General features: G+C 51.1%; 1 protein-coding gene across 14 annotated transcripts in view; it reads left to right on the top strand.

Moving 5' to 3' along the window:
• RAPGEF1 (Rap guanine nucleotide exchange factor 1) overlaps positions 1–26,269 on the top strand; it is a 132,143-nt gene that overhangs the window by 35,677 nt on the left and 70,197 nt on the right. Inside the window, exon 1 of one of the 14 annotated variants that reach the window (XM_086684335.1) lies at positions 10,413–10,542. The exons of the other annotated variants lie outside the window; for them this stretch is intronic. Coding sequence (XP_086540461.1) covers positions 10,503–10,542 — 40 coding nt within the window. The 5' untranslated portion in view covers positions 10,413–10,502. Of the gene's footprint in view, positions 1–10,412; positions 10,543–26,269 lie in introns of those variants that run through there. 14 annotated transcript variants of the gene reach the window in all.

Raw genomic sequence — 26,269 nt, 5'->3', positions numbered from 1 at the left:
GGACACCTGGACTGTAAGTCTGGCAAGGAGGAAGATCTGGACTGGAGGTATAAATTGAGGAGTCTTGGTGTAGGGAATGTGTTTAAAGCTGTAGGAGCAAGCGGGCTCCCTACGGGAGTGAGCCTCAGTGGAGAATGACGGCAGGTGCAGGGGGACAGAAAGCAGCGGGAGACGGGGAGGGCAGGTTCTCAGGGCTGCCTTCTTTACCCTTGTCTGCCCTTCCCGACGGCGGGGTGTTTAGCTTTTCTGGGGTTCCCAGGGTCTCCTTGCATTCCGATCTACCATAAGCCTTTCTTTTCACTTGAACGCGTTCTTTGGGTTTCTGTTCCTTGCTAAGGAACCGTGGCCAAAATGGCATCATTCCCATTTACAGGAGGGAGATGGGTTTAGGGGTTAACCTTACTCAAGGTTATGCCAAGTGGCCTCACTGGAACTGGCATCCACCCCCCTCTGGCTCCAAAGCTTGTGCAAAGTGCATCCGTATCCCATTGCCCCTCAGCGGTCTCAGGGGCCTCAGTGCAGTGAAAGGAATTGGAGCATGGAGTGGGTAGTCAGTTTGTTCGTTAATTTTTTTTTTTCATTTTCTGTCGGTAAATATCTCAGCGCCTGCTCTGTGTCAGATGCTTTCAGGCACAGATCTTTCTGAACCTGAGTTCCTTGCCTGAACCACAGAACACACAGTTATTTGAGTGATGATTTTCTCAGATAATCCAGGGATGGTCCAGAGCTGGTGTCATTCTAGACGCAGAGAGAATTTATTACATCCAGTAGATGCCGTAGGGTCTTAGGCTTCATTCTTTCCCGTTATTCTGTTTAGCTGAGGAAGGTGGAAACCCAGATAGCCCCCAGGTAGGTTCATAATTGTGGACTGATAACTCCTGATAGCCACTACGGAAGGATCAGAGTGAGATCTGAAGGGCTAAGTCAGAGTTATCTATTATCTAGATGGAGTCAGGTGGACCTGTGTGTGTGTGTGTGTGTGTGTGTGTGTGTGTGTGTGTGTGTGTGTGTGTAGTTGGAGGGGAGCATTGTCTACATGAGGAAACAACGTGTAAAGGTCCTGAAACAAAGGGGTGGGGCGGAGAGAGGAGCCCTCAGTGGAAGAGGAGATGGAGCCTTCAGTTTAAGAGCATCAGCAAGCTGAAAAGTCATCAAGTGTTTTAGGTGGTGTATGTGTGTTTGTGAAAGCTTGAGAATGGAGATCAGATTGGTGCCGTGAGGGCCGCAGGAGGGGACTTGGCAGCTGACTGAGCCATCCCAGCAGATGATGCAGTACGGACGGGGTGGCAGAAGTGGGGAGATTCGCTGGTCTTTGGAGGCTGAAGGGGCAGGACTTGCTAACGGTGGGATCTGGAGAATAACGGACAGGAAGTGGGGCAGGGACGGCAGTGAGATTCCTGGTGTGTGTTAATGGGCGCTCACCATTCACTGAGATAAGAGGTGTGGGAGGAAACCCATTTATTTGGCTTAAATATAAACAGTGAATTATGGTCCTCTTAGGGCTTTTTCTATTTTTGTTAACCATGGGAGCAAAACTATTAGTTATAGGTGTTTGCAGGTTGAAGTTCTTTTTTTTTTTTTTTTAATGTTTGTTTATTTTTGAGAGAGAAATGCACAGAGGGTGAGGAGGGGAGGGGCAGAGAGAGAGGGAGACACAGAATCGGAAGCAGACTCCAGGCTCCGAGCCATCAGCACAGAGCCCGACGCGGGGCTCGAACTCACGAACCACGAGATCATGACCTGAGCCGAAGTCGGACGCTTACCTGACTGAGCCACCCAGGCGCCCCAGTTCTTGAAGTTCCTGTGGAATTTGGGAGGCTGTTAAAGGGACAGTGCTCCAAGCCCATCTTGAGAGACCCTCCCTTTGCCTGGCAAGACCTCTTTTCTACGCAGCTCTGCTCAGGGAGATAACTGTGCGCGTCCTGACCTTCACGAGGGGCAAGAGACCTGGCTGTGGCTCATTTTTATTTCTTTTCATGGGCAGTTGGGCTCCTAATGAGAACGTTTTCCATTAGGAGGTCCCAGGAAGCCTCTATTCACGAGTGACTCACATGATTTATCGGAACAACTGTGTCAACTGTGCTCACGTGGGTAGCCAGCACTTGCCACAAGCAGCCATCAGGGTGTTGCTGTCCGGTGATGGGGACCCGTGATGGTGGCGTACCAAGGTTGACAAGTTGGTTTTCTATTAATATGAAAACTAACTTCTTTTAAGGCATGTGGGTGGAGACCCCTTAGATGGATGGCATGAAGGGAGGGAAGGCAGGATCCCCACGTGGCATTAAGTATTTGCCAACTACGTTTGAACTTGGCATCCTCAGCTCCGTCCCAGGATCTGGGCGCACTCAGTTCTAACAAGGACCACCGGGAGCTGGTTGTACAAATGGGCTGATATCCTTCCATGTATCTTCTCTGCTTCTTCCAATTAAGAAAAATCGGGGTCCCTGGGTGGCTCAGTCGGTTAAGCATCAGACTTCGGCTGAGGTCATGATCTCACAGTTCGTGGGTTCGAGCCCCACGTTGGGCTCTGTGCTGACAGCTTGGAGCCTGGAGCCTGCTTCGGATTCTGGGTCTCCCTGTCTGCCCCTCCCCCCTTCTCTCTGTCTCTCTGTCTCTCTCTATTAAAAAAAAATAAACCACCACAACAACAAAAAGCTGAGGTCCAGGGTGCCTTGGTGGCTCAGTTGGTTGGGCATCCACTTCGACTCAGGTCATGATCTAGCAGTTCGTGGGTTCAAGCCCCACGTTGAACTCTGTGCTGCTGGAGCAGAGCCTGCTTGGGATTCTCTCTCTCCCTCTCTCTCTGTCTCTCCCCTGCTTGTGCTCTCTCTCTCTCCATCTCCCTCAAGATAAATAAACTGGAGGGAGAGAGAGAGGGAAAGAAGGAAAGAAGGAAGGAAAAGGCTGAGGACCACCTTACACTTTTTTCTTGGGACATTTTTAAAAATGAAACCTAAGGGAAACATACTCAAGCGAGAATGAGCATTTGGGGAGGGGTGAAGAGAATTCCCTGTGTAAGTTACTTGATTGGCCACTACAAAATTATTGATTATTTGAATCCATCACTTGGTTTTGTCTTCTCAGAGTTTCCAGTTTTGTTGTAAAGCCAGTGGCCAGCAGTTTGATTTAGCATGTTAAACAAAGTCCAGATGTGTAAATGAGGATGTAACTGGCTTTATTGAACATTCATGAATTGGGCATCGCCCCATCTAGCAAGCAGGAAGGAGCCTGGAGGGCCTGTATAAAATGGGAGGCTTTGATCGGCAGAAGTAGGGCGGGACAGGGCAGCTCCTATCAAAAGAAAAGAAAGGATTGTTTCTGGCTAGGTCACCTTCCTTTGGCTGGAGGGTGGGGAATCTATCACGCAGATCAGCTTTCCAGTGTGATCAGGAAATTCCAGGTTGATCGACTAATGGTCACATTCCTGATGTTAAATCCTGATTTGCCATGGTTTTGAACCTTTTGAACAGTTGAAATGTTCAGCTTACCTTGTATCTTCCTTTTCACCAGAACCCCACTTGTAGTTTAACTAATTATATTCTGCCTGTGCAATTACATATAAGTGCCAAGAATGAAGAGTACCTGGGGGCTGAGAAAAGCGTGTGATGGGACCTAATCTTTTACTTCATTCAGCAGATACTAACGGGGACTTTCTGTGTACCCAGCACAATGCTGGGCAATGGGGACGTAGCAATGAGCAAAATAGACCAAGCCGGGCCTCTCACTGCCTAGTGGGAAAGAGGCGGTAAACTTAACCTGCAGGACACTGACGTGCTCGCGGGGTCTCTGACCTGGTTACCAACCCTAGTTACCAAGTCTAGCTACCAGGTCAAGGAAGGTCTCCCGGAGAAAGGTATTCAAGCAGAAGGAGCCGAGCATATTCTAGATGGTCTGGATGGGACTTCACGTGGATTCCAGCCCTAACCTTGACAGTTCTTTGTGTCGCTGCCCCGTTGTATCGTGCGTGGGGTTGCATTTTATCCAGACAGAAGGACTGGGTTTGAAGAAGGCCTTGTACACAAGGCCACAATTGTGTATGGTCAGGATTACCCTCGAAAATAACTCCAGTGTTAGTTACCCTTTCAGCATTGAAAGGGAATGCTGTCTCTTTAGAGCAGGGGCCAGCACTCCCTCCTTCTCCCCCAGGGCCAAATCCACGTGGCTCCCTGTTTTCACAAATAAAGGTCCGTCTGAGCACAGCCCGTTTATTGACCAATCATATGTGCTGCTTTCTCACTAAAGTGACAGAGTTGAGTAGTTTAACAAAGACCGTATGCCCCACAGAGCTGAAGCTATTTACTCTCTTTCCCTTTAGAGAAAAGGTTTGCTGACTCCTCCTTTGAGCGAATGTAGGGCTTAGTTTTATATTTAAGCACCATGTTCTAAAAAGAAAATTGTTATCTTTAACACCAGAATCCTATTAGTGAGGTGAGATGTTCACACCACAGAAGGCAGGAAAGATCTGAGGACTCAGTCATGGCCCCTCTCTTGTGTCACTCTCACTTGGGTTCATATGCTTAATAACGGAAGAGAGAGTGATTTGCCTAAAATATTTACCCTGCTCCCTCTCCCTTCCTTCCTCCCCTTTCTGCCTCTCTGTTTTTTCAAGTGCACATAATTGGGTTGATCTGAGGTTAATGGAATCCGTCATACACTCTTGTACTTCAGACGTGGCGGCTGGCAAAGAAAAGCGCGGGGAGACTTAATATGCACATGGTGTGGTTCTACCCAGAAGCTAAAATGACGTCATAGTGATTTTGGTGGAGAAACGTGGTGCGAACTGCCCTGCAGCTGTCCACACTGTTCCCGTCGTACCTGGTGATGCGGGCTCCAAAGTCCACTGTCTCTGGGCTCGACCAGTATTGTTCATCTGTTTGGAGGTTGTAGTTTCATTTGCATCGAATTATAAATTTGATTTGATTTGATGGTTGTAAAGAAACAGCAAGTCACGTGGCGGGTAGAGTTCAGGACAGCCCTCAGCGTCACTGTCTCCTCGTGTTCACGCCTTTGTCGAATCCTTGAGTGTGGACCGGCCTGTGAATGGGCCCAAGGCGATGGGCTGTCCCTCCCCTGCTAATGTGCTAGCACGCTCTGGAGACATTGTCGCTTGCATCAGAGAAGTAAGAGGCTCCATGTGGCAGGGAGCTGAGGGCAGCCTTCAGCCTACAACCAGCAAGAAGCCAGAGCCCTTAACCTTAAAGCTGCAAGGAAATTAATTCTGCCAGGTACTTGAGGGAACTTGGACACAGACTCTTCCCTGGTTAAGCCTCCAGACGAGACCTCAGCCCTGCCAGCACCTTGAACGCAGCCTTGCGGAGAACCCATCTAAATGCCCATGATCAGACCCTGACCCGCAGAAAGTGTGACATATGGGGCACACCTGCGTGTGTCTTAGTCGGGTGAGCATCTGACTCTTGATTTTGGCTCAGGTCATGATCCCAGGGTCGTGGGATCAGCCCCACATTGGGCTTCTCACGGAGCATGGAGCCTGCTTAAGATTCTCTCTCTCCCCCCACACCCCGCCCCTCTTCGCTGCTCATGTACTGTCTTTCTAAAAAAAAAAAATACAAAGAGTGACGTAATAAATGTGCATGTTTTTTGTTACACAACAATAGAAAACTAATACAAAGGACAAAAAGTTTACCCCGGTTTTTATTGGTTCATATTAACATTATAAAAATGCAAGCTAATTCTGGGAATCTGTAATAGGTTCTCCCCCCACCCCCCTCGAAAGTTGTCCTTAGGGCACCTGGGTGGCTCCATAGGTTAAGTGCCTGACTGGCTCAGGTCATGATCTCACAGTTCATAGCTTCTAGCCCCGCATTGGACTCTGTGCTGACAGTGTGGAGCCTGCTTGGGGTTCTGTGTGTGTGTCTCTCTCTCTCTGCCCCTACCCCACTTGTGCTCGGTCTCTCTCTCTCTCTTTCTTCCTCTCAAAACAAAAATTAAAACATCTTAAAAAGTCCCCAAATTCTGGGTCACTTGACAAAATTGGAATATGAATGGTGGCTTAGATAAAAAGTATTGTCTCAATGTTAAATTTCCTGATGGTGATGACTGTGCTGTAGTGATATAAAAGAATATCCATATTCATAGGAAGCACTCACTGAAAAACTCCAGGGGACACACCATGGTATGTGTGAAACTCACTCTCAAGTGGCTCAGAAAACAGCGTATATGTATTGAAAGTATGTATGCGTGTGTGCGTGTGCGTGTTTCAACCCCTGCTTCTTAAGAGTTCAGAGAACATCTGGAAGGTCTTTCCTCTTAGGGCAGGGCATTTTACCGTTTGCCTTTCCTCTCTGTATACCTCCTGAAGCAAGACGGACTGCTGAAAATGTCACGACGTAGGACCCCGTCTGATGTGGTTACTTGTGTAAGAAAGCTTCATTCTCAGGCCTTTGCTCCTTTACGACTCACAACAGCTCTTCGTGGCGGGTGCTGTTGCGTGTCTCGCTTTTGCTGAGGAGGCTGTGAAAGTCCCGTCCCAGGTTTCGGAGCCAGTTAGTGGGGAGCCGGGCCCGACTGCAGGTGGGACCCGGAGGCCTGTGCCTGAAGGCTGCCACAGAACGTCACCCCAGGGGCGCTCTTCCCACTGCTCCCCTTCCAGAAACTGGCCCCCCCGGGAAAGCGGCCGAACTACGAGCACGACGCTGCGGTCTGCCGCACCGGTCTGCCTTCCGTGGGGGGCGTCAGGTCACGGCCCCGGGGAGCCTGTAGGCCTTCGGTCCCTGTCGCGTCCTGCCGGTGAGTCCACAGGTGGCCCCTGCGGTCGTTTCTGTGGTCCCGACGAGGTGTTGCCAGGAGGTGCCCCGCGGGCGACCGCGGAGGGGGGGCCCGGTGGCGGTTCACCCGAGTGCGTGGAGGACGGGGCCTGTTCTTGTGCGCGTCCTCCCGGAAGTCGGCCTCAGCTGCCGCGGGGGTGGCACCTGGGGACGTTTGCCACCTCTCCTGCATACGGCTGGGCTGCCCGCGCTCCCCCCTTCTGTGAGCGTCGAGGGCCCGTTTTGGCCTCTCCTGGAGCGTCAGTGGGGGGGCCCTTCTTCGAGCACTCGGAACGTCGGACAGCGGCGCTCTCGTTCACCCGGTTCTGCCTGTGACGCGTCCGCGAGCTGAGGAATTCCTGACTCTAGATCGGCCGTGAGCCTGCTGGTCTGTTTTGTCCAGCCCTTCTAGACCCTCTCTAGACTGCCCTTCTAGACCTTCTCCGGTTTTCCTCCTAAAAAGCTGGCGAGGTGGGACCACCGCACCTGCAGCCTCCCTGTGTAATCTTGGCTGCCTGACTGAATGTCGAGTTCTTCGAAGACAGATTCCCTGGAGAGGACGAGGCCTCCTGGCTCTCCTCCCCCAGACCCCCCACCTGGCCCCAGCGGACCCCCCACCTGGCCCCAGCGTGTGGCTGCCTCCAGGGGAGCTGTTGGATCCCTCGGCCTTTCTCCTGCGCCCTGAGGCAGGGGTGTTCTCCATCCCTGTGGGGCGCAGAGCCTCAGGCCGAAGTCATCCGCTCTGACCACACTGAGCGTTAGCCTCAGACCTCAGTGTTGATGTGACCAACATCTCACTTTTGCCACGAATAGGTGGGGAAAACCCCTGTTTCCATTAGTTCTTTAAGGGTTATTTCTGTGTTAACCTGGAGCCCCGGAAAACAACAGACGGGACTGTATTAATAATTGGGATTCCCTAAGAAATGTATCCACAAATACAAAGTTCTTGGGCTATTGAATTTTTTAATGGAGAGCGAATATTAAGTGGCTGTTTGAAGAACGTTTTAGATCATGTAAAGTTTTGTGTTGTTTTTTTTTTTTTCTTGAGAGAGGGCATGCAAGTGATCACACGTGAGCAGGAGAAACGGTGGGGGAGGGGGGGAAGCAGGGAGAGAGAGGGAGAAAGAGAATCTCAAGCAGGCTCTGTGCTGTCAGCTCAGAGCCCAACTCGGGGCTCCATCTCACAACCCTCGAAATCTGACATGAGCCGAAATCAAGAGTTGGACGCTTAACCAGCTGAGTCACTGAGGTGCCCCAAACATTGTGGATCGGTGTAAAACCAAGATTGAAGACGCAGTTCACAGTGTTACTTTACATCCCCCTAAAATTTCTTCTGGAATGTCACACCAGGAAAAGTTTTCCCTCTTCTGTTGAGTTCATATATTTTCTTTGGATGCTCAAAATTAACCCATTTGTTTACCTTTTTACCTTCACTGCTAGGAAACTTAGAGCCACACTGCCAAGGCTCAGTCGCGGTAACTCGTGTTCTAATCTTCTGAGTCTGTTCTCTTTTCAACTCTCTTATTTATTTTGTGTTTAGTACTGCCTAAATAAATACCTTCAGCCAGGGGGAGAATTGCTTTGTAACTTTGCGCACAGTTTGTAACTTTGTAACAGTTCTGTGGTTTGCTTTGACCCTGCTTCTGGGTAGAAGAAGCAGCTGTGTGTTATGTTAATTATTAGGCGTATGTTTTAACTAATGTAGAAAAGAGCTTGTTGACCTGTGTGCAGGGTGAGGACTCCGATGTCAGCTTCTACCCAGAAGTCAAACCCCATGATATAATTTTGACTGAGGAGAATTTTGTTCTGCCCGAGACTGAACTTGGGGGTCTGGTACAGACCAAAGACGTCTGCAGTGAGTGTTAATGACTGACTGTAGGAGCTGGGCCACTTGTCTGCCTTCTGGCCGTGTTTCCTTTGCCCTCCTTGGTCACTGGACGGAGGGGAGAGGAGGAAAACTCTTGGCAGATGCTTTTATTTTAGCAGGACCCCTAGGCGAGTCGGAGGAAGCTAATTTTAGTTCCATTTTTAAAGTTAAGGTAGTCTAGCTGCGTCTTTCCTCTTAGGGTAGAGTGTTTTAGCTTTTGTTTTTGCTTTTGCATTTCCTGTGTATACCTCCCGAAGCAAAATGGGCTGCTAAAAATGTCACATAGTGTTTTATTTTGTGCCTAGAATAACATTCAAGACTTGCGAGCCCCCGTGAGTCACTGAAACAGTTTTAGGAGAAAAGAAGTGTTGTCTGTGCTATTCTGTATTTCCCTCTAGAGATTTTCCGGTTGATTTTGTGTACTTATTTTAATTGGACGTACCTAATCTATTTCTTTCATCAGTAGCAATATAATAACATTTTATTGGCTGGCGCTTTGCCTGCCTCCTTGTGGGCTGAATACCTTGTTTATAAAGGCACAGTACATCTTGTAGGAAGACCGTGGATAGAGAGGAAAGTGGCTGGAAGGTACAGTCGCGCTCCTTATCCAGCGGCCAACTAGCAGACAAGCTTTGTACACATCCGTCGTCATTAGACCTTACACGTGTGCCCGTCACGGTGGACTTGGGTTCGTGCCAGCGTCTGGCACGCTGTAGACCCTTTCCGTTGTTGGGTAAATGAAGTCAGTAGCAATACAGGTGGGGAAAAGTCCAAGAAAGGTGGTTTTATAAAGCAAAGTAAGTAGGGAAATCAGCTAGGACAGTGGGGCTCCGACCCCGTGTGTGTCAAAATCACCCGGAGGGCTCCCGAAAGTGGGTTGCTGGGCCCCACCCCCAGAGCTTCTGGTGCAGTGGGGGTGGCGCGGGGCCCCGGAGATTGCACTTCTGACCACGTCATGGGTGAGGCTGCTGTTGCTGCTGGTGGTTCATCACCACACTTTGAGAACCACTCATGTAGGCTTATGATGAGGAAAGAGGCTCGGAGAAATTGTGCTCGGCCTCGTTGACAAAACCATTTAGTGGCAGAACTGATGCGAAAAGCCGGCCTCCCACTTCCTGACTTCCAGGAGAGAGAAATGTTCCCCGGTGTCCCTAAATGGGCAAACTGCCATGATGTGACCACATGCCCTAGTGCCTTTCTTGGGATTTAGTCCCAGGTAAGTGACAACTTTGGGAGAGGACAAGAGGTGTTGTTACAGATACTCGTTAGCCCTGCAGACAGCGTGCCCTGTCCCAGCTGCCCATTTGTGACCAGACGGCATCCACCACCCATCGAAGGAGGTGGTTTGTTTGGAAGCTGGTTAGTCCTCTGAGGCCTCTTGACCCTCCTGGAGGTCGGAGCACGGCCCTCGTGCTGGGTCGGCTGTGGATGGGACAGGGTCTCGGGGGGAAGCCGGCCAGCTACGCGGGTGGTTGCCGTGAAGCACGGAGGCGCTAAGGTTGGGGTGGAGGGGCACTTTGGACAGCCCCCTGGGGCCCGCCTCATGGCCCTTCTCCACTTCCTCTGGGTGAGATGACGAACCCGATGGGCAGGCAGGCTCGAGCAGAGGCTGTTGGGTTTGGACACAAGGAGCTTATTGTAGGCGTTTCCTGCTCACGGGTCTCTCTTTCATTTCCCGCCCTTTGTATGCACCGTCACTGGTCACCCTGGCGCCACCGTCCCCCCCCCGACACTCGTCCCTGTGACACTTAAGACACTTGAATGTCACGATGAGTCACAGTGAGCAGAGTCTGAGTGCAGGCGGGTTCCCGAGCGCCGTGTAACTTTTGGCCTCATTATCCTCTCTGAGCTTTAGTTTCGTCGTCTGTGGAATGGCCGTTGAGATCACGTGTGCCTGTCAGGGCCGGCACGGTAAGTGCTCAGTGAATCCCGGCTGTTTTAAGGAGAGCGCGGACTGGACCAGGCTGCATTGTGGGCAGTGCTTGACTAACACGTGCCTTCAGTGGCCCCTTCCCTGCACTTCGTGGTCTCTGTCAGTGTCGGGACGGCGCCCGCACGTTTGGGTTTTGCCTTAGCGTGCAGGGAGTTCGCTGTGTCTCAGCATCTCGGGTGAAGGGCCTTGTTGAGAGGAGTAGGGCTCCAGGGCGCTGTGCTGTCACCCTGCGGGCAGCATGTTTCGACCGTGAGTTGAGCCGTCCTCCCGGCCAGTGGAGCCCCCGGTGCTTGTCACCCGCTGTAGAGTGTGCTTCGCAGCCTGGGGAGGCCAGAGGCCCGCCCTCCTGGACCCAGCAGCTCGCCCCTGCCTGGCCCCGCTGGCCCTGCTCCCTCTCGCCACTCCCTCCCTCTGCCGTACTGACCAGGTCTCCCGATTCACCTTGGCCCTGTTGGCCCAGGGCCTTCCCAGCATGCTCCTCCCTCTGCCAGAAACACTTTTCCTCGGTCCACACGCCCGGCCCTCCGCACACACACTACAGAAAATGAAAACCTGGCCAACTGCAGCGACTCCAGTTTAGGCCGGTTTCCTTGCAGGGTCCAGGGCGGAAGATGGCTTTAGGGCACCCATCCCTGCCTTACTCCCCACCCACCCAAGTTCTGCTGGCACCCGATCCCCGTCCCGGGCTGCCTCTGGGGGCGTGCAGCCCGCGGTCCGCGCACTCAGTGCTCTCGCAGTTAGGTTATGGGGCCTCGGCCCACTCGGTCGCAGTCGTGCTTGCGGGGGTTTGTGCAGGTCTCTCTTCCCCGTCCCTCCTGAGTGTCCGTGCCGCGACTGCCTGACACGCTGCGCACCGGGCACTGCGCATCAGAGGCTTGAAAAGCGCCCTGAGCCGTGTTGCCCCCGATGATCATGCTCCCCATCCTCTGCAGGGTTCCTTCCTCGCCCAAGAGGAGAGAGGGACCGTCACAGGCTCTTCCTCGGCATGGCGCCAGCTCAGAGTGGACTTTGTTTACGGGGAGCCTTCTTCCCTTGGGGCCATGCGGGGGGCCCCCCTAACCTGGGCAGGTGGGGGCAGTGTCAAGGGGCACGACCATCACCAGACGATGTCGTCAGAGGGTTCACACTTCTCCAGGCTCTGCCGTGCCTAAGCCGGCGCCGTTGCATCGGTGCCTTGTGCCACGTGTGGCTGCTGCCCTCAGAGGGAGAAGAAGTTCCTCCCGAGCGGAGTATGGAGCTCCAGATTTCTTTGTACCTGGGGGAGAAGCCCAAGTGGGGGCCTCTCATATTTGGGGAATGGGCCCAGGGTCAGCTGTATAGCACAGAGATAGGAGCTCTGTTTTATCAGGCGGTCGTCTTTGGGTAAGAGATCGGAATTAAAAAAAATTTTTTTTTTAGCATTTATTTATTTTTGAGACAGAGACACAGCATGAACGGGGGAGGATCAGAGAGAGAGGGAGACACAGAATCCAAAGCAGGCTCCGGGCTCTGAGCCGTCAGCACAGAGCCCGACGTGGGACTTGAACTCACGGACTGCGAGATTATGACCTGAGCCAAAGTCAGACGCTTAACCGATTGAGCCACCCGGGCGCCCCTGGGTAAGAGGTCGGAATTTTAAAGCCAAACAGTGCTTCAGTAGATTGGACAGAAGAGGCGGCCAATTTGAGATTTCAGAACTGGACTTTCCACGGACGGTCTGGGTTTCCTGCCCACAGAAACGAAATGTTGAAGTTAAAGTGGCACCATGTTCTTAGCAGCCGGGCTTTAACCAAGCTTCAGGACACGTGAGGTTCTGTGCTAATATTTTTGTTTTGATGAAAAGTTTAGAAACACTACTCTCAGCCTCCACCACAAAGAATACAAAAATGTTACTGTAAAGAAATTAAATATATTTCAATTCCTGCTTCGTGGTCATACTTCAATTTGTAAAGAGAGTTGGAACCCAAACGCTTTAAAAGGTGACCTTCAAAAATGTGCCAAATCTTCTGCAGTGTAGACCCATGTACAGATTCAGTCCACTGATTTTCACGCATTTTTTCAAACATCCAGTAGCTTTTGGGAAGCTGCGTATTTTCATTATTAAGACGCCCTCAGTTCTGAGGACGTTGTGGCCGGCAGACCAGTTGCAGAACAAAAACTGAAAACTGTCTGCGGGAGGTTGAAGGCAGCAGGGTGAGTTCACTATGGGCCCAGGCTTCCTGGAAGAAAATGAAGCGACATGTTTTTCTCCATGGGCACTTGGTGGCTCTCAGAAAGTTCTGGTTGAACGCCCTGGGACTGTCCGCTGCCATCCCCTTCTTCCTAAGGAATGGTTTGACAAACCCCACGCAGACCGCGCCATAGGCACATCCTGCTTCCTGTCAGATCTGGGGGTACCTGTGCTTGGGGATGCTGGGTCCCTAGCACATTCCTTTCTTTCCCAGCTGGCTTTGTTTTCCTGTGTAGAAAATTCAGAGTTTTCCACCTTAAATGTAAAAATGTGGCTATCATCTTAGAACGTGTTCTAAGGACTTCGAAGATACTTTTGTTTTCCACGAAGAAAACCGTTCATTCGTGGGTTGGGGTGAGTGTGGGATGAGGACCCATCCTCCTGCCTCGGGGCCAGCTCCTGAGCAGTCAGGCTAGGCCCTAGGCCTAGCAGGGTGCCGGCTTTTCACCGAGTCCTAATTCTGGACCCTCTGACACAGCCCCTCCGCTTGTAGCCTCTGTGCGTTTTGTCCAGGTTGGTTTCTTCTGATTGCAGATGTGAACGCGTGTAGTTTTGTGTGTGCTTTTGATAGACGCCTTGTCATTGACCCACTTCTCTACCTTCGTGAGAACCACTGCCTTAGAGCAATTACTGGAGGGAAAACCCACTTTTTTTTCCAGCACAGAGTAGATGCTAAACAAACATTGTAGCCTGATACGAGCAAGGATACACAGGGCAGGAGAGCAATCGTGACCACTCTGGTCCCCCACTTCTGGTGAATGTTGTCCTGAGCACGTGCGCACAGTCAGTCTGCGGGAAATATCTACTGCCTTACCTGTGCTCTGAGCCTTGTACTAAAGACACCTGTTTTAGCCCGATTTCCTGGCTTGGAGTGGCTGGTTGGTTGGAATTTGGTGACGGGGACGAGTAGTCACCCCTCCCCCCCAACCCCATGGCTGTGCCAGTGCAGCCCTGTTCTAGGCACAACGTCTACATTACCTGTCTCCCTGTCAGAAGGGGCTTGTCCCAAAGAACGTTGTTGTTGTTGTTGTTGTTTTAATGTTTGTTTATTTTTGAGGGGGGGGCAGACTGCAAGTGGGGGAGGGGCAGAGAGAGAGACAGACAGGGAATTCGAAGCAGGCTCCAGGCTCTGAGCTGTCAGCACAGAGCCCGATGTGGGGTTCAAACTAATGAACCGTGAGATCATGACCGGAGCCGAAGTCAGAAGCCTAACCGATTGAGCCACCCAGGCGCACCCCACCAAAGAATGCTTTGATGGGAGATGAGAACTTCTCTGTCATAGTCAAAGGATGTACCTGCCTGTCACTTTGGCTCTGCTGAGTTTGCAGAGTCCCCCCATCTCCCGCTCAAGATTTGGAATTTCTTGGCAGTTTACCTCTTTCTGCTAGATCTTTATTCCCCTGGAGGACTAGTTAAAGCCCAGATTCCTGGGTGCCTCCCCTAGAGACCTTGATTCGTTAGGTCTCAGTTGGGGTGGAGAGCTGATATCCTAACCGGCTCCAGGCCACGGTGCTGCCGTTAACCACCCAGACCCTTCACTCTTGTTGGGGGAAGGATTAAGACACTGTTTGGTCCTAGAACTAGCTTGTAGGGTTACAAAGCAAAATGGAGTTTAAATGTTTTAGATTTTTGATACACTTCGTGTACTTGATCACAGCATTTCTTGCTGTGGTTTGTGGTCAGAAAAGGTCGGAAGGCTACGGAGTGCTTCCGCCTTAGAAATGGCCCACCTGCTGGTGCTGTGCCCGGGCCCGATCGTCGGTTCCAGAGCCAGGGCGGGAAGCTCAACCAGGGCCCGGGCGACTCGGGAAAGGGCTGTGCCGCAGTCTCGATTGCACGTGACCTCATTGTGTGAGGCGGCTTCTCCACCCCACTCTCCCCGTGGAGAAGGTTCTTCAGCATTTCAAGCTGGTTGTGATGGAAATAAGTTTCATGCAATGATATCTAGCCTCACTACCTCAGTGCCCTCTGACCGTTTCTATTCTGTTTCGTGTTTTAATCCCTGGAATCAGTTTGGGGACCTGCTAATGGGTCGTGACTTGGCTTGAACGTGAGCAGGAGCAGGCACCCTTCCTGCCGGGACTCCCTCGGTTCTGTCTCTCAGAGATGCCTCTCTTACCCAGGGCGACCCCGTCCCTTCACATTTGTCATGGTCCTATCCCATCATGTCTGCTCGGCTTACACAGCTTTAGGGCTTTCTTCACGAACTTTTCCTGTGTCTTTCAGGAAGTAAACCCTTCGTTTCTTTAGCACTTGACTTGCTCTGCTGTGTACTGGGGCTCTGCGTGGATGGCTTTACCTCTCTGTTAGCTTCTACGCCACTTGAGGGCAGAGCCTACGTTCCCGTTCAACCACGGTCCGGACCAGACTTCTGTGGCACCGAATGTCCAGCATGTGGCTGGTGGAAAGAGCTGAGCCAAGTTGTGCGCCACTGTGTGGATGGCCACAGGGCCCGAATTTGGTGGGTTTTTTGCTTGTTCACTTATTTATTTTTGAGAGAGCAAGCGCGCGCACAAGTCGGGTAGGGGCAGAGAGCGAGGGAGACACAGAATCCGAGGCAGGATCCAGGCTCCGAGCTGTCAGCGCAGAGCCTGACGCGGGGCTCGAACCCACAAACCTCGAGATCATGACTTGAGCCAAAGTCAGACACTTCACCGACTGAGCCACCCAGGAGCCCCTGAATTTGGTATTTAACCTTGTTTCAGTGGGAAAGTGCATCCTGATTCCAAACCGCTGACTTTGAGAAGATAAGTCTCTGCCTCCTTCCTTCTTCCCTGTGTGGCCTGTGCCTGTCCTTCCTCCTGACGTGCTGAGACGGGGCCTCAGACAAGCCGCAGGAGGCTGCCTCCTGTGGAAAGATTTGGTCCTTTAAAAAGAACTTCAGTTCCAGGGGACACAAAGAATACGTGTGCTGAGAGAGAAGATGGGAAAACGAGCTTCCTTCTGGAGAATTCTAGAATGAAGCAACTGGATTTTTCCTAAAGGCAGTCTTTGGAGTGGAGTGAGTTTCTGGAAGGTTCTGAACAAGAGAGAGTTTGGAGAGAGGGAAAGGAATGTTTTTTGGCTGAGCCTGAGACCCAGGAAGGGGCCAACCACTGAAGAACTATCTTGTAACAACACATAGTGACGCCATTTCGTTACTAATCACAGACCGTAAAGGTGCAAATTCTGTGAGAACTGGGAGGCCTTTTTGACTGCGGAAAGTCCCCTTCTAATGCTTCCTAGCCAAACGGCAACTCCAGCCGTTGCTCAAATACATGTTCTTCCGCGACCCATTGTTTTTGGAGTTATTTAAAAATAGTCTCGCGTCCCATCTGTAACCCCACCTCCCAAGGTGAGAGAGCTGGCGTGTGACTTTGGCCTCTTCCCCTCAGGCCAAGAGACCGCCTGAGATTTCACCACTGAGAGTATTTTTAGCCCAGGAGCTAACACAGCAAGAAGGTCTTTGATGTGCTGCTGCTGTGAGCCATCTTGGTCTTGGACTTTTCCAGAAGGGTGTGATTCACTTTTATAAGCGGCGCTGGCCTGAAAGTCTTGCTTTCTTCTCTTGTGGCAACTTGCTTACCTGGCGATCAAAGTTGTGAACACATCTAATAAACAGTACTTGCTGGGCTTTAGTTTTCAAAAGAGGAAGAGAGAACCTACACCGAGACGCGCCGTGTAAGTCGGAAGCTGGGGGTGGGGACGGGGTGGCATGCACGGCCAAACACAGAGCCCTGTACCTCCTCTTGGGTGCTGGTTCCCTTTAAGTGGAATGCTGATACAGAGAGAATGAGAATGTTCCTATAGGAGACAAGAGCCCACAAGTCTTCCCCCCCCCCCCGCCCCCGAGCCTGTATTCCACTTATTTGAGCCATCTTTAAAAAATTTCTTTTTGTTTACTTGAGAGAGAAGCAGAGAGACAGAGTGTAAGCAGGGAAGGGCAGAGAGAGAGAGAGAGAGAGAGAGAGAGAGAGAAACACAGAATCTGAAACAGGCTCCAGGCTCTGAGCCATCAGCACAGAGCCCGACGCAGGGCTCCAACTCGACTCTAAGCTGAAGTCGGACGCTTAACCGACTGAGCCACCCAGGCACCCCTTATTTGAGCCATTTTTAAGGGTGTTTATTCACTTCTCCCTCTACTGCGTTAGGAGACTGTGTGGCTGGTGTGTGAAACTGCAGTGGGTTCAGATCCAGGGTCTGTCACCTCACAGCCTCAGTCTCCCTACCTTAGAGAGCCACTATGAGGACTAGATGAGACAGGCCTGAACACTCACTGTGCGGGACATGGGCCCAGCTATTGCCGTGTGGTTCCTCAGAGCCTAAGCAGTGCCTTGTGCACACAGAACTGATGAATTTGGCTGGAAACGAGTTGGATTGGCTATCAAGCTCTAAGCCAATGAGATTCTGGCTTTGACTAAACCAGCATGACTTCAGATTTTAGTCTCAGAATTACGAGGGCCCTCAGAGCCTCTGGGTGGTTAGACCGTCTGTGGCTGTTAAGTGATTCACAAACGGAATAGCTGGGCATCACCAGTACTGGAGGGGGCTGTCTTTTTCTTCCTGGCCCTCCACATGTTGTTTACTTATGACACTGAAGTTGTCCCACAAGGAGGAGAGATGTCCGGGGGGCTGGTTGATACTTTTAGCCATTACTGAGGAAGGAGCCCTGGACTGGCCTGGTTCAGGATGCCTGGGTCCTAGGCTGGGGCATATCTGATCCCAAGGCCTCCGCTTCCTCTGCAGGCAGACTCGGGATCCTTTCAAGTTCTCAGGCTGCATGGAAGCTGAGAGCCCACTGCTCACTGGGTACCTGCCCAGGGGTGCCACCTTGGCTGGCCACTGCTGCAGAGAGATTGGCATTGATCAGCACTTGATTCTGAATGCGTAGAGCAGAGTGGGGTTGGTTCCCCCACCACCACTGGTCTGGACTGTCATGCGGAATGAATATTTCTTCCAGAACAGGCCCCCTGGCCACAAACATATTTGAGAGACAGGAACAGAGGGTCAGGGTCCATGAAAAACACGCATCAAAGAACAGCTGAGAAGACCCTTTGCTCATTTTGTTTTGGAGAAAAATTCCCTGCCTCTCCTTCACCCCCGCCCCTTACTGCCCTCCACCCACGTGCCTGGGAAGCCAGACGTATGCCTTTGGAGAAGTGGTCATTTTCAGATCCCTCTGTGGTCCTCAGAGACTCGTGAAGCCTTTCCCAAGCCAGCACCTGTTTGCTGACTCGGATGCATTTCCTTGGTCCCCATGTGAAATGCCTAAGGCCCGGAGCTGTCCCTGAAAGCCCAGCCGGTCCTCCTGCCCTCGGAGCAGGCTAGGCCTTATTCAAGGCCTCTGGGCTGCAGAACACTTTCGTCCTCCTCTCAAGTGGGGCCGTGAGCAGCTGAAAAGCCCCTGCCTTTGCCGACCAAGTCTCCATCCTGGGCCTCCTCGCTCCGTGTCATGACTGCGGGCTTTCCCAGCTCTCCACTGCGAGATCAGGGGCTCCTCGGAGAGAGAAGCTGTATCTTGCTCCTCCCTCTTGACCCTTGCACCTTGCAGATGTCAGGCCTGTAAAGATTTATCGAACAGGTGAATGAGTGGACGAATGCGGATGCCATGTAGTGCCTGCCCTGTGCGTATCTGCTGCACCGTTTCCCGGGTGATAAGGAAGGGAAGGGACTACAGGTGACCCTTGTCCTTTGACTCTCTTCTTGCTCTGTCCAGTGAGCTCCTTCTGCAGCGTCCGAAGCTTCCAGGGCTTTGGCTCTCTGCTCTTCCTGTTGCCTGGGAAAGAAAGAAATATGCGCCTGCTGACAAACGAAAGTGGTTTTCCTCTGGAAGTCCAGAGGGTGGCCTGACAAATAATGAGCCCTCGGGGGCCCCGCGCGGGGCCAGGCACAGCTGAGGCCAGCAGAGTCCTGGTCTGCCACAGCCTCCACTGCCCGTGAGCGCCCGTGCCCCACCGCTGTGGCCTGGCCCCAAATAAACAGGCCTTCCTGCCTCCAACTTGGGCTGCTTTGCTGGTGACATGATGCTAAAAACTATGCTCTGAGGCCGTTGAGGAGAATTGTTTGAATTCTAAACTGGCATCAGTCCTAACACGCAAGTTCCTCTGAGGGACAGAGGCTGCTCCAAACAACTCCACCTAAGGGACAAAGGTCAGGGTGGACCCTGCTTCCTGTTGTAGCCAGGATGCTGAGTGGTGTGGCGCACTTTGGCCCCGCTTACTCTCTGCCCAGTGCTGTGGTGTGTTTACTCAGAATAAGCTTATTCCCACCCCCCGCCCGTGTCTCATTCCCTCCCCCTCCCTTCTCTCTCTCTCTTTCTCTCTGTCTCTCATCTCTAGAAATAAAACTCTGGAGAGGTGACTAATTCACATCTCCGGATGTCTGCAAAGTCTGTGGCTTTAAGAATCTCTAGGTCGTTTCCAAACAGTGATGGAAAAAAAGTACTTCCTTGGGAGTAGGCCGCCCCGGGGGCAGGCTGACCTTGACTTGTTCACAGCACGTGGAAGGGCTGCAGTTGCCTTGTCTGTGACGGGGATGTGTGTGTGATTTATGGGGCGGGGGTTGAGGGGCAGTGTTGGGCCCTGTGACTTGGTTTCCTCGTCTGTCAAACGGAACAAAAATACTTTCCTTCCAGTGTCAGTGTGAGGATGGGGGATGACATAGAACTCCCCGCACGGGGCCCAACTTCTGACGGGATGTTTAAAACAGAGGCTGCTGATGTAACCATTTGATTGGACTCCAGGAGGGAAGCAGTTCTCAACCCTGGAGGCCCCCCCTTCACCTTCTCTTGGGCCATCTGTCCGGTATTTGATGAAGGTTTGATAAGGAGTACGTCTTGGGGAGAACTCTGTGTGTGAATTCATTCAGAGCCCTCTCTGATGGCTGTGGGTGAGGCGTGTGGACGTCTCAGAGGCTCCACCTTTCTCCCTGAGTGAGAAGAGAAGCTACGGGAGGGCTTTGAGCAGAGGGGCGACCTTCTACGAGGATCCGTCTGGTTACTGACTGGAGAAGACTCTAGAGAGGCAAGGTGCTGGGGACTGTTGGAAGGGTGGCATAGTGGCTTAGGCACCAAGTGGCTGTGGCTTGGGTCAGGGTGTTGACGGTGCAGGTGGTTACAGTGGGGAGATTCTGGATGTACTGTTAAGGCGGGATTCACAGAATTTGCTGAAAGACTGGATGGTACACGTGAGCGGGAGAACAGAGTCCGGGATTCGGACCTGAGCTCTGGGAGGATGAAGCTTCCTGTTTGCCAGGATGTCGTGGCAGCAGGTCTGGGAGGGAGTGCGGGGACTGCAGTTGTGGGCTTGAGCTGCCCGATCTAGACCCTCCAGAGGAGTGACCAGGAGCTCGTGTGCAGAGACAGATCGCTCAGCAGTTAAGCGGCGCCGATCTTCTCCGTCAGCACAGGCCCCTGGGTTGTCCTCTGGTTGCTCGGCTTCCTGTGCCATCCGTATGCTGCCAGCACCCCCACGGGTACCTCCAGCCCCCATCCATCTCCTTGACTCAGACTCGCCTGTCCACCTGCCTAATTGAAGTTCCCCTGGATGTCTGCAGGGGAGGGTTCCTGTGTCCGGTGTCCCGATACAGGGCTTGGCACAGGTGAGATGTGCTCAAGTGTTTGTTGAGAAGGAGTATTGTTTATTTCTCAGACTAACGTCGTGAATAGGTACTATTACTATTATATAAAAATACACCGATTCGGTCTTGATTAAAAACAAAAGAAATTATAGAATACAGTTGTGTTTATGCTAAGTTCTTTATGTTTTATTTATTTTGAGAGACAGAGAGAGAGTGCGTGCAGATGAGGGGCAGAGAGAGAGAGGAGACAGAGAATCCCAGCCAGGCTCCATGCTGCCAGCACAGAGCCCGACATGGGGCTCAAACTCATGAACCATGAGATCATGACCTGAGCTGAAATCAGGAGTCAGATGCTTAACCAACCGAGCCACCCAGGTGCCCCTGCATTAAGTTCTTTAAAATTTCCATACAGCGAACGAAAGTAGAAAACACTATCTACTGGTGACTTAAGATCATAAAAATATTTACATTTATGTAAGTTCTTTTTATTAGTTTTACAAAGACGAAATAGAAACCTCCTAAGATACCCACGATGCTTCCTGGGATATTCAGTGGAGAGTTATTTGGAAAGACACTCACTCTGGATTGTTCATGGTTAAATAGAATAGGATTTCCTTAAATTTTAAATGAGCTGTTCATCTGACCCATGTGAAAATCATGTGAGCTCTTTTTTAGAAGAAGCTTAGACCCCCGTGTCTACTTTATTCCAGCGTTTCATTGATGTATACCATGAATCAGAAAAGTACACCTGGCTTTTTAAGTACTCAGCATGGAGAATTCTCACAAATCCAACACACCAGTGTAACCGGCTCTGAGCAAAATACAGCGTGTCCCTCCGTCCCTCCTGTCCCCTGCTGGTTACCCCACACCCCAGGCATCACCGCTGGCTTAACTCCTCAAATCATAGATTAATTTTGCTGGTGTTTGTATAAATGGAACACCATACACAGTGTCCTTCTGTGTGTGTGCCTTCTTCCTACGTTTGTAAGGTTCATCCATTTTTTTTTTTTTTTTAATGTTTATTCATTTTTGAGAGACAGAGACAGAGTGTGAGCAGGGGAGGGGCAGAGAGAGAGGGAGACACAGAATCCGAAGCAGGCTCCAGGCTCCGAGTCGTCAGCACAGAGCCCGACCATCGGGCTCGGACCCATGAACCGCGAGATCATGACCTGAGCCGAAGTCAGACATTTAACTGACTGAGCCACCCAGGCGCCCCCATCCAGGTTTTTTAAAAAAATTTTTTAATGTTTATTTTTGAAGGAGAGACAGAGCACGAGCAGGGGAGGGTCAGAGAGGGAGACACAGAATCCAAAGCAAGCTCCAGTCTCCAAGCTGTCAACGCACAGAGCCCGACGGGGGCTTGAACACAAGAACAGCAAGATCATGACTTGAGCTGAAGTCAGACGCTTAGCCGACTGAGCCGCCCAGGTGCTCCATAAGTAGTCTGTCTATTAGCCCTTTGGATATCTTCTTTTGTGACGTGTCTGTTCAATCCGGAATCTGTTTTTAATCGTTACCAGTTATGCAGAGAGGACCAAAATGGTGCCTCTATCAGGTTTGAGCCCAAATCCGAGGTGAAGCTTGGTTTCTTCTGTGGACAGTAGGCGTAGCCTCTCTCCTGCACCCCATCCCTTCTGCCTCCGCCCCGAGCCTCACTCTTTGGCTCCGTCCCTGCTGGTCTGCACCCAGCTCAGGCATCTGGATAGTATCTTCTCAGTTTTTCAGTGCTCATACCCGTGACCTGACCGTCCCATTTCTAGGTCTGTCTCGTTATACAGGCACCCAGAAAGGTACGCCTGAGAGTGCCCATCAACGCGGCGTTGATTGAATAGCAGAAGTTAGAAACCGTCCGCCAGGAGACTGGGCACAGCGGTTTCAGCAGAACGTCCTTCAACCATGAACCGTGTTTGCATGAAAAAATGCCCACAGAAGTTGAAAAATACTTCATCTCTGCCATATGTGGAGTTACGAGGGATTTTCACCTTCCGTGTTAGATATTTTTGCAGTGCTTGGATTTTTATAACAAGGTTGTTTCGCTTTTTGTTGCTGGAAAAAAAAGAAAAGAAAAGCGAGCTACTTAGTCCTCCCAGCAGCACCAAGCCGTCCGTCCACTGCCAGAGCAAACGGGTCGCACGAACAGATTTCTCGGGTCGGAAGAGGCCTTGCTGTTGCAAAACCCCAAACGCTAATTTTCCCTCTGCTTTAACACGAATAGTTCTGTATTAAGTAAGACAGAGCATCTTTTAATATGGAAATTGTTGGAAAAAGATGAAACCTCAGGTTGCTTTCCGTTCTAGGCCGTGGCTATTTTTAGCTAAGTGTTGGCAGAGGCTTGGTGATGTTATCAAGTAACAGTAGTGGCTTCCATTTATTGAGCATTCGCTGTGTGTCAGGTCCTTGGCGAAATGCTTGACACACGGGGTTGTGTTTAATCCTCACCGCAGCCCAAGGAGGTAGGCCCCGAGGTTATGCTTTTCCATAGGCGAGGAACGTGCAGCTCAGAGAGGTACAGACGTTGCCCCTGTGTACGGCCGAGCTCCGGGTAAAGCCCACGTGCTGGCTGCCATGCCCACAGCCTGGACTCTTGTCTCTGTCCTTCCATTAGTCTGTAAAAGTTTAAATAAGTAACAGTCTGAAATCCTAGGTTTGAAAAGGTTTTTCCTAGGGGCACCGGCGTGGCCCGGTTGGTTCAGTGTCCAACTCTTAATGTCGGCCTGAGTCACGATCACACGATTCCATGGGTTCGAGCCCTGCGTCGCGCTCGGCACTGACAGAACCTGCTTGGGATTCTGTCTCTGCCTCTCTGTGCCCCTCTCCCGCTCGCGCTCTCTCTGTCTCTCTCAAAATAAATAAATAACTTCCGGGAAAAAAAAGTTCTTCCTGATGTCCTCATGCCCCTTCTCCACTGGGGTTACCCTTTTTACACGTTTGGAAAATGGGGCAGTATGGGTTGGGTAGACAGCATTCGGATGGAACTCGTGTAAGTGGACAAAGGTGCCACAATTCTGTGCCCAGTACGCTGTAAGTAACAAGAAACTGGTGGCCACGGTGTTTCTCAAGACTAGCTGTAATAATTTTGGAACTGCCTCGAAGTGTTACCCACCGTGACCCTGACTTTGTGGTCCCGTGGTTGATATTTGGAGACTGCCCTTATCCAGAGCGAAGTTAAGCCCTGACAGAAACCACTGCTAAGTTGGGATCCCAGCTGCTACAAGTGACATTTGAAAGGCCGGTTGATGGGTACATTTGTCAGCCACAGGCAGAGACCGCTGTCGGGCTTGGCCGGGGGGCACATTGAAAATCTAAGACTGAAACCTCGATACCTGGCCGACGACTCAGGAAGAAAGTGGTGTGGCTTTGGGGGTTTGGGGTTTTTTTTGCGATTTGGTTCTGCGAACAGGCTACGTGCCTCTCTTCCAGTCTGTCTTTCCTCTCTGGGTAGAGAAGGACCTTCGTCTGACCGCTGGGTCTGCATCCTGAGATGGTTGCCCCAGAAAGTGCCTGCTCTCCGTAACCTTGTAGCCATTTATACAGACTTGTGAGGCCCTGTAAGCCACCCTCTCTCTGGAAGAAATGACTAGCAGATTAGTCATTGGGAGTTCCTGACCTTCCGTGGTGTAAATGCCCACACTGAGCAGTGGTCGGGTGCTTTGTTTTCTTAAGTTCTGTCGATAACCTTTGAAGTTGCTCTCACAGATTTGATAGACCACAATAAGATAGCAGTTTATGACATTTCTTCTGTGAAGGAGGGATTTTGTTTCCCTCGGTTAGGTATGGCCATAAAGACAGTGTACCAGTCAGGCTGTGCCAGGTGTTGGTGGGGAGGGGATGTAGAACAACTGGGATCTTGATAGTAGAATTGCAAAGTGGCGTGGCCATTTTGGAAAGTCATTTGGCAAAATCCATAAAATTAGGGGCGCCTGGGTGGCTCAGTCAGTTAAGCATCCGACTTCGGCTCAGGTCATGATCTCACGGTTTGTGAGTTCGAGCCCCATGTTGGGGGTGCCCAGAGCCTAGAGCCTGCTTAGAATTCTGTCTCCCTCTCTCTCTCCCTCTCCCCTGCTCAAGCTCTGTCTCTCTCTTTCAAAAAGAAACATTAAAAAAAAATTTTTTTTTTAATCCATAAAATTAAATATATATACTCTATAGCTAAGCAGTTCTATTCATAGAAAGCCCTTGCATGTGTTCCGGGAGACATGTATGGGAGTGTTCGTGGCAGTGTTGTTTATAGAAGCTGGAAACATGCCAGCGTCCCCTGGGATCATGGAATAGATGGAATTTCACAGCACTGAGAACGAGAGCACTTCCATACACTTCAGCACGGTTGAACGTCAGACCTACTACTGAGTGAAAAAGCAAGAACGTGAGAATATTTACAGCATATTTCCATTTATGTAAGCGTCACAAACCTGTAAATTAAACTATGCTTATAGATATAAACTGTCACAAATGGTAAGGGCTGATGAGCACAAAAATCAGAATCGCGGTTACCCGTTGTTGGGAAGAGAGATGTGATCACGAAGGGACGTGAGGTGGCATCAGTGGACCTGATAACTTTCCGCCTCTAGAGCCACGCTGTCTGATCCAGCAGCCTCCGGCCACATTTCAGGTACTCAGTAGACACGCAAGGCCCGTCACGTTGGATGGTGCAGATACAGAACATTTCCATCATGGCTGAAAGTTCTGATGGACTAGCTTGGTGGATGCATGTATTTAATTCTAAATTGTGTGTGTGTGTGTGTGTGTGTGTTTATATTTATGAAATCTTTCAAAATTTTGTTTTAATTTCAGTAGTAGAAACCCTCTAAAAACATACACACAGAATCTGAATCTGAATGTGTACCTTTCTAAGTGAAAAGCCAGGGAATGATAAGGGAGAGGTCAATAAAGCTACCGGAGAGTCCCATACTGTGGGAGCATCTCTTTGCCATTGACCTCTACTCCAGATGATTGATACACTTGAGGGACCCAAGAAAAGGAGCAGGAAAGGTGTGTGTGCGTGTGTGTGTGTGTGTGTGTGTGTGTGTGTGTGTGTGTTGCTGTTGGTGAAAGTACCCTGACACAGCTGCCCCCTGTTGCTTCCTTCCGCCTGTTGTCACTGCTTGTGGTGCTTTATCAACACTCAGACACAGTCGGAGCAACCTGCATCTAAGTCACCTGAAATCTATGCTGCTGACCCAGCGTTGCAAGGAAAAGATGACAGGCAGCCTCTGAGTGAAAATCTGTCCTAGTTAGTGCTGTCTTCTGTTTCCAGGGGTGACGAGGTTCGTTATCATTAGGAAGAACCTGCTTTCTCCACTTGATTTAACACCGTGTGTGCTAAAGGTAGCTGTTTCAAGGCTCTGAAATACTCCCAGGAGAGAGATTTATTGGTAAATGTAGTTCGTTCTTTAAATGCTGACGTGGATTCCCAGCCGTGCCCCGAGACAGACTAGAATTTCAGGCTGAGGTAGAGAGTGCTGTAATATACTTCCTGCGTTCAGTTTGCTCTCAGGTTGGGGGTGCCCTTCGTTGGCCCTTGGGTCATGACCAGGGCTGGCTCTGCAAGTGCAGAAACCAGAGAGGTCTTCTGGGGAGCCGTCCATGCCTTGCTTGCACACCCCAGTTCCGCCCTCGTCACGATGGCGGAGATGTGAATCTGGCTTGTCCGTAGAGCAACTCGGGGCGGCAGACAGGCACAGGCAGAAGTTGGTTCCCCATCCCAGGCCTCTGAAGGTCTCTGACCACGGAAGCAAACCAAAGAAACCGTGCATCCTGCCTAGACTTCCTCATTTGTGTCTGCTTTTCTGGCCCTGCTTTCAGTCTTAATTGCTCCGATGGAAGTCGTAAGGATTAGTACGCTGCTCTAACATCTCATCTGGCTCGGGAACCTGCCTGGTCAGTGCTATGCCTGCAGGGACACGAGGGCCGAGGAGACACGTGAAACCACAGAGCAGAAC

The sequence above is a fragment of the Puma concolor genome, chromosome D4, assembly GCF_028749965.1.
Source record: "Puma concolor isolate L17-30 chromosome D4, mPumCon1.1.hap2, whole genome shotgun sequence".
NCBI lineage: Eukaryota > Metazoa > Chordata > Mammalia > Carnivora > Felidae > Puma > Puma concolor.
This window is presented reverse-complemented; position numbering and strand designations above follow the sequence as displayed.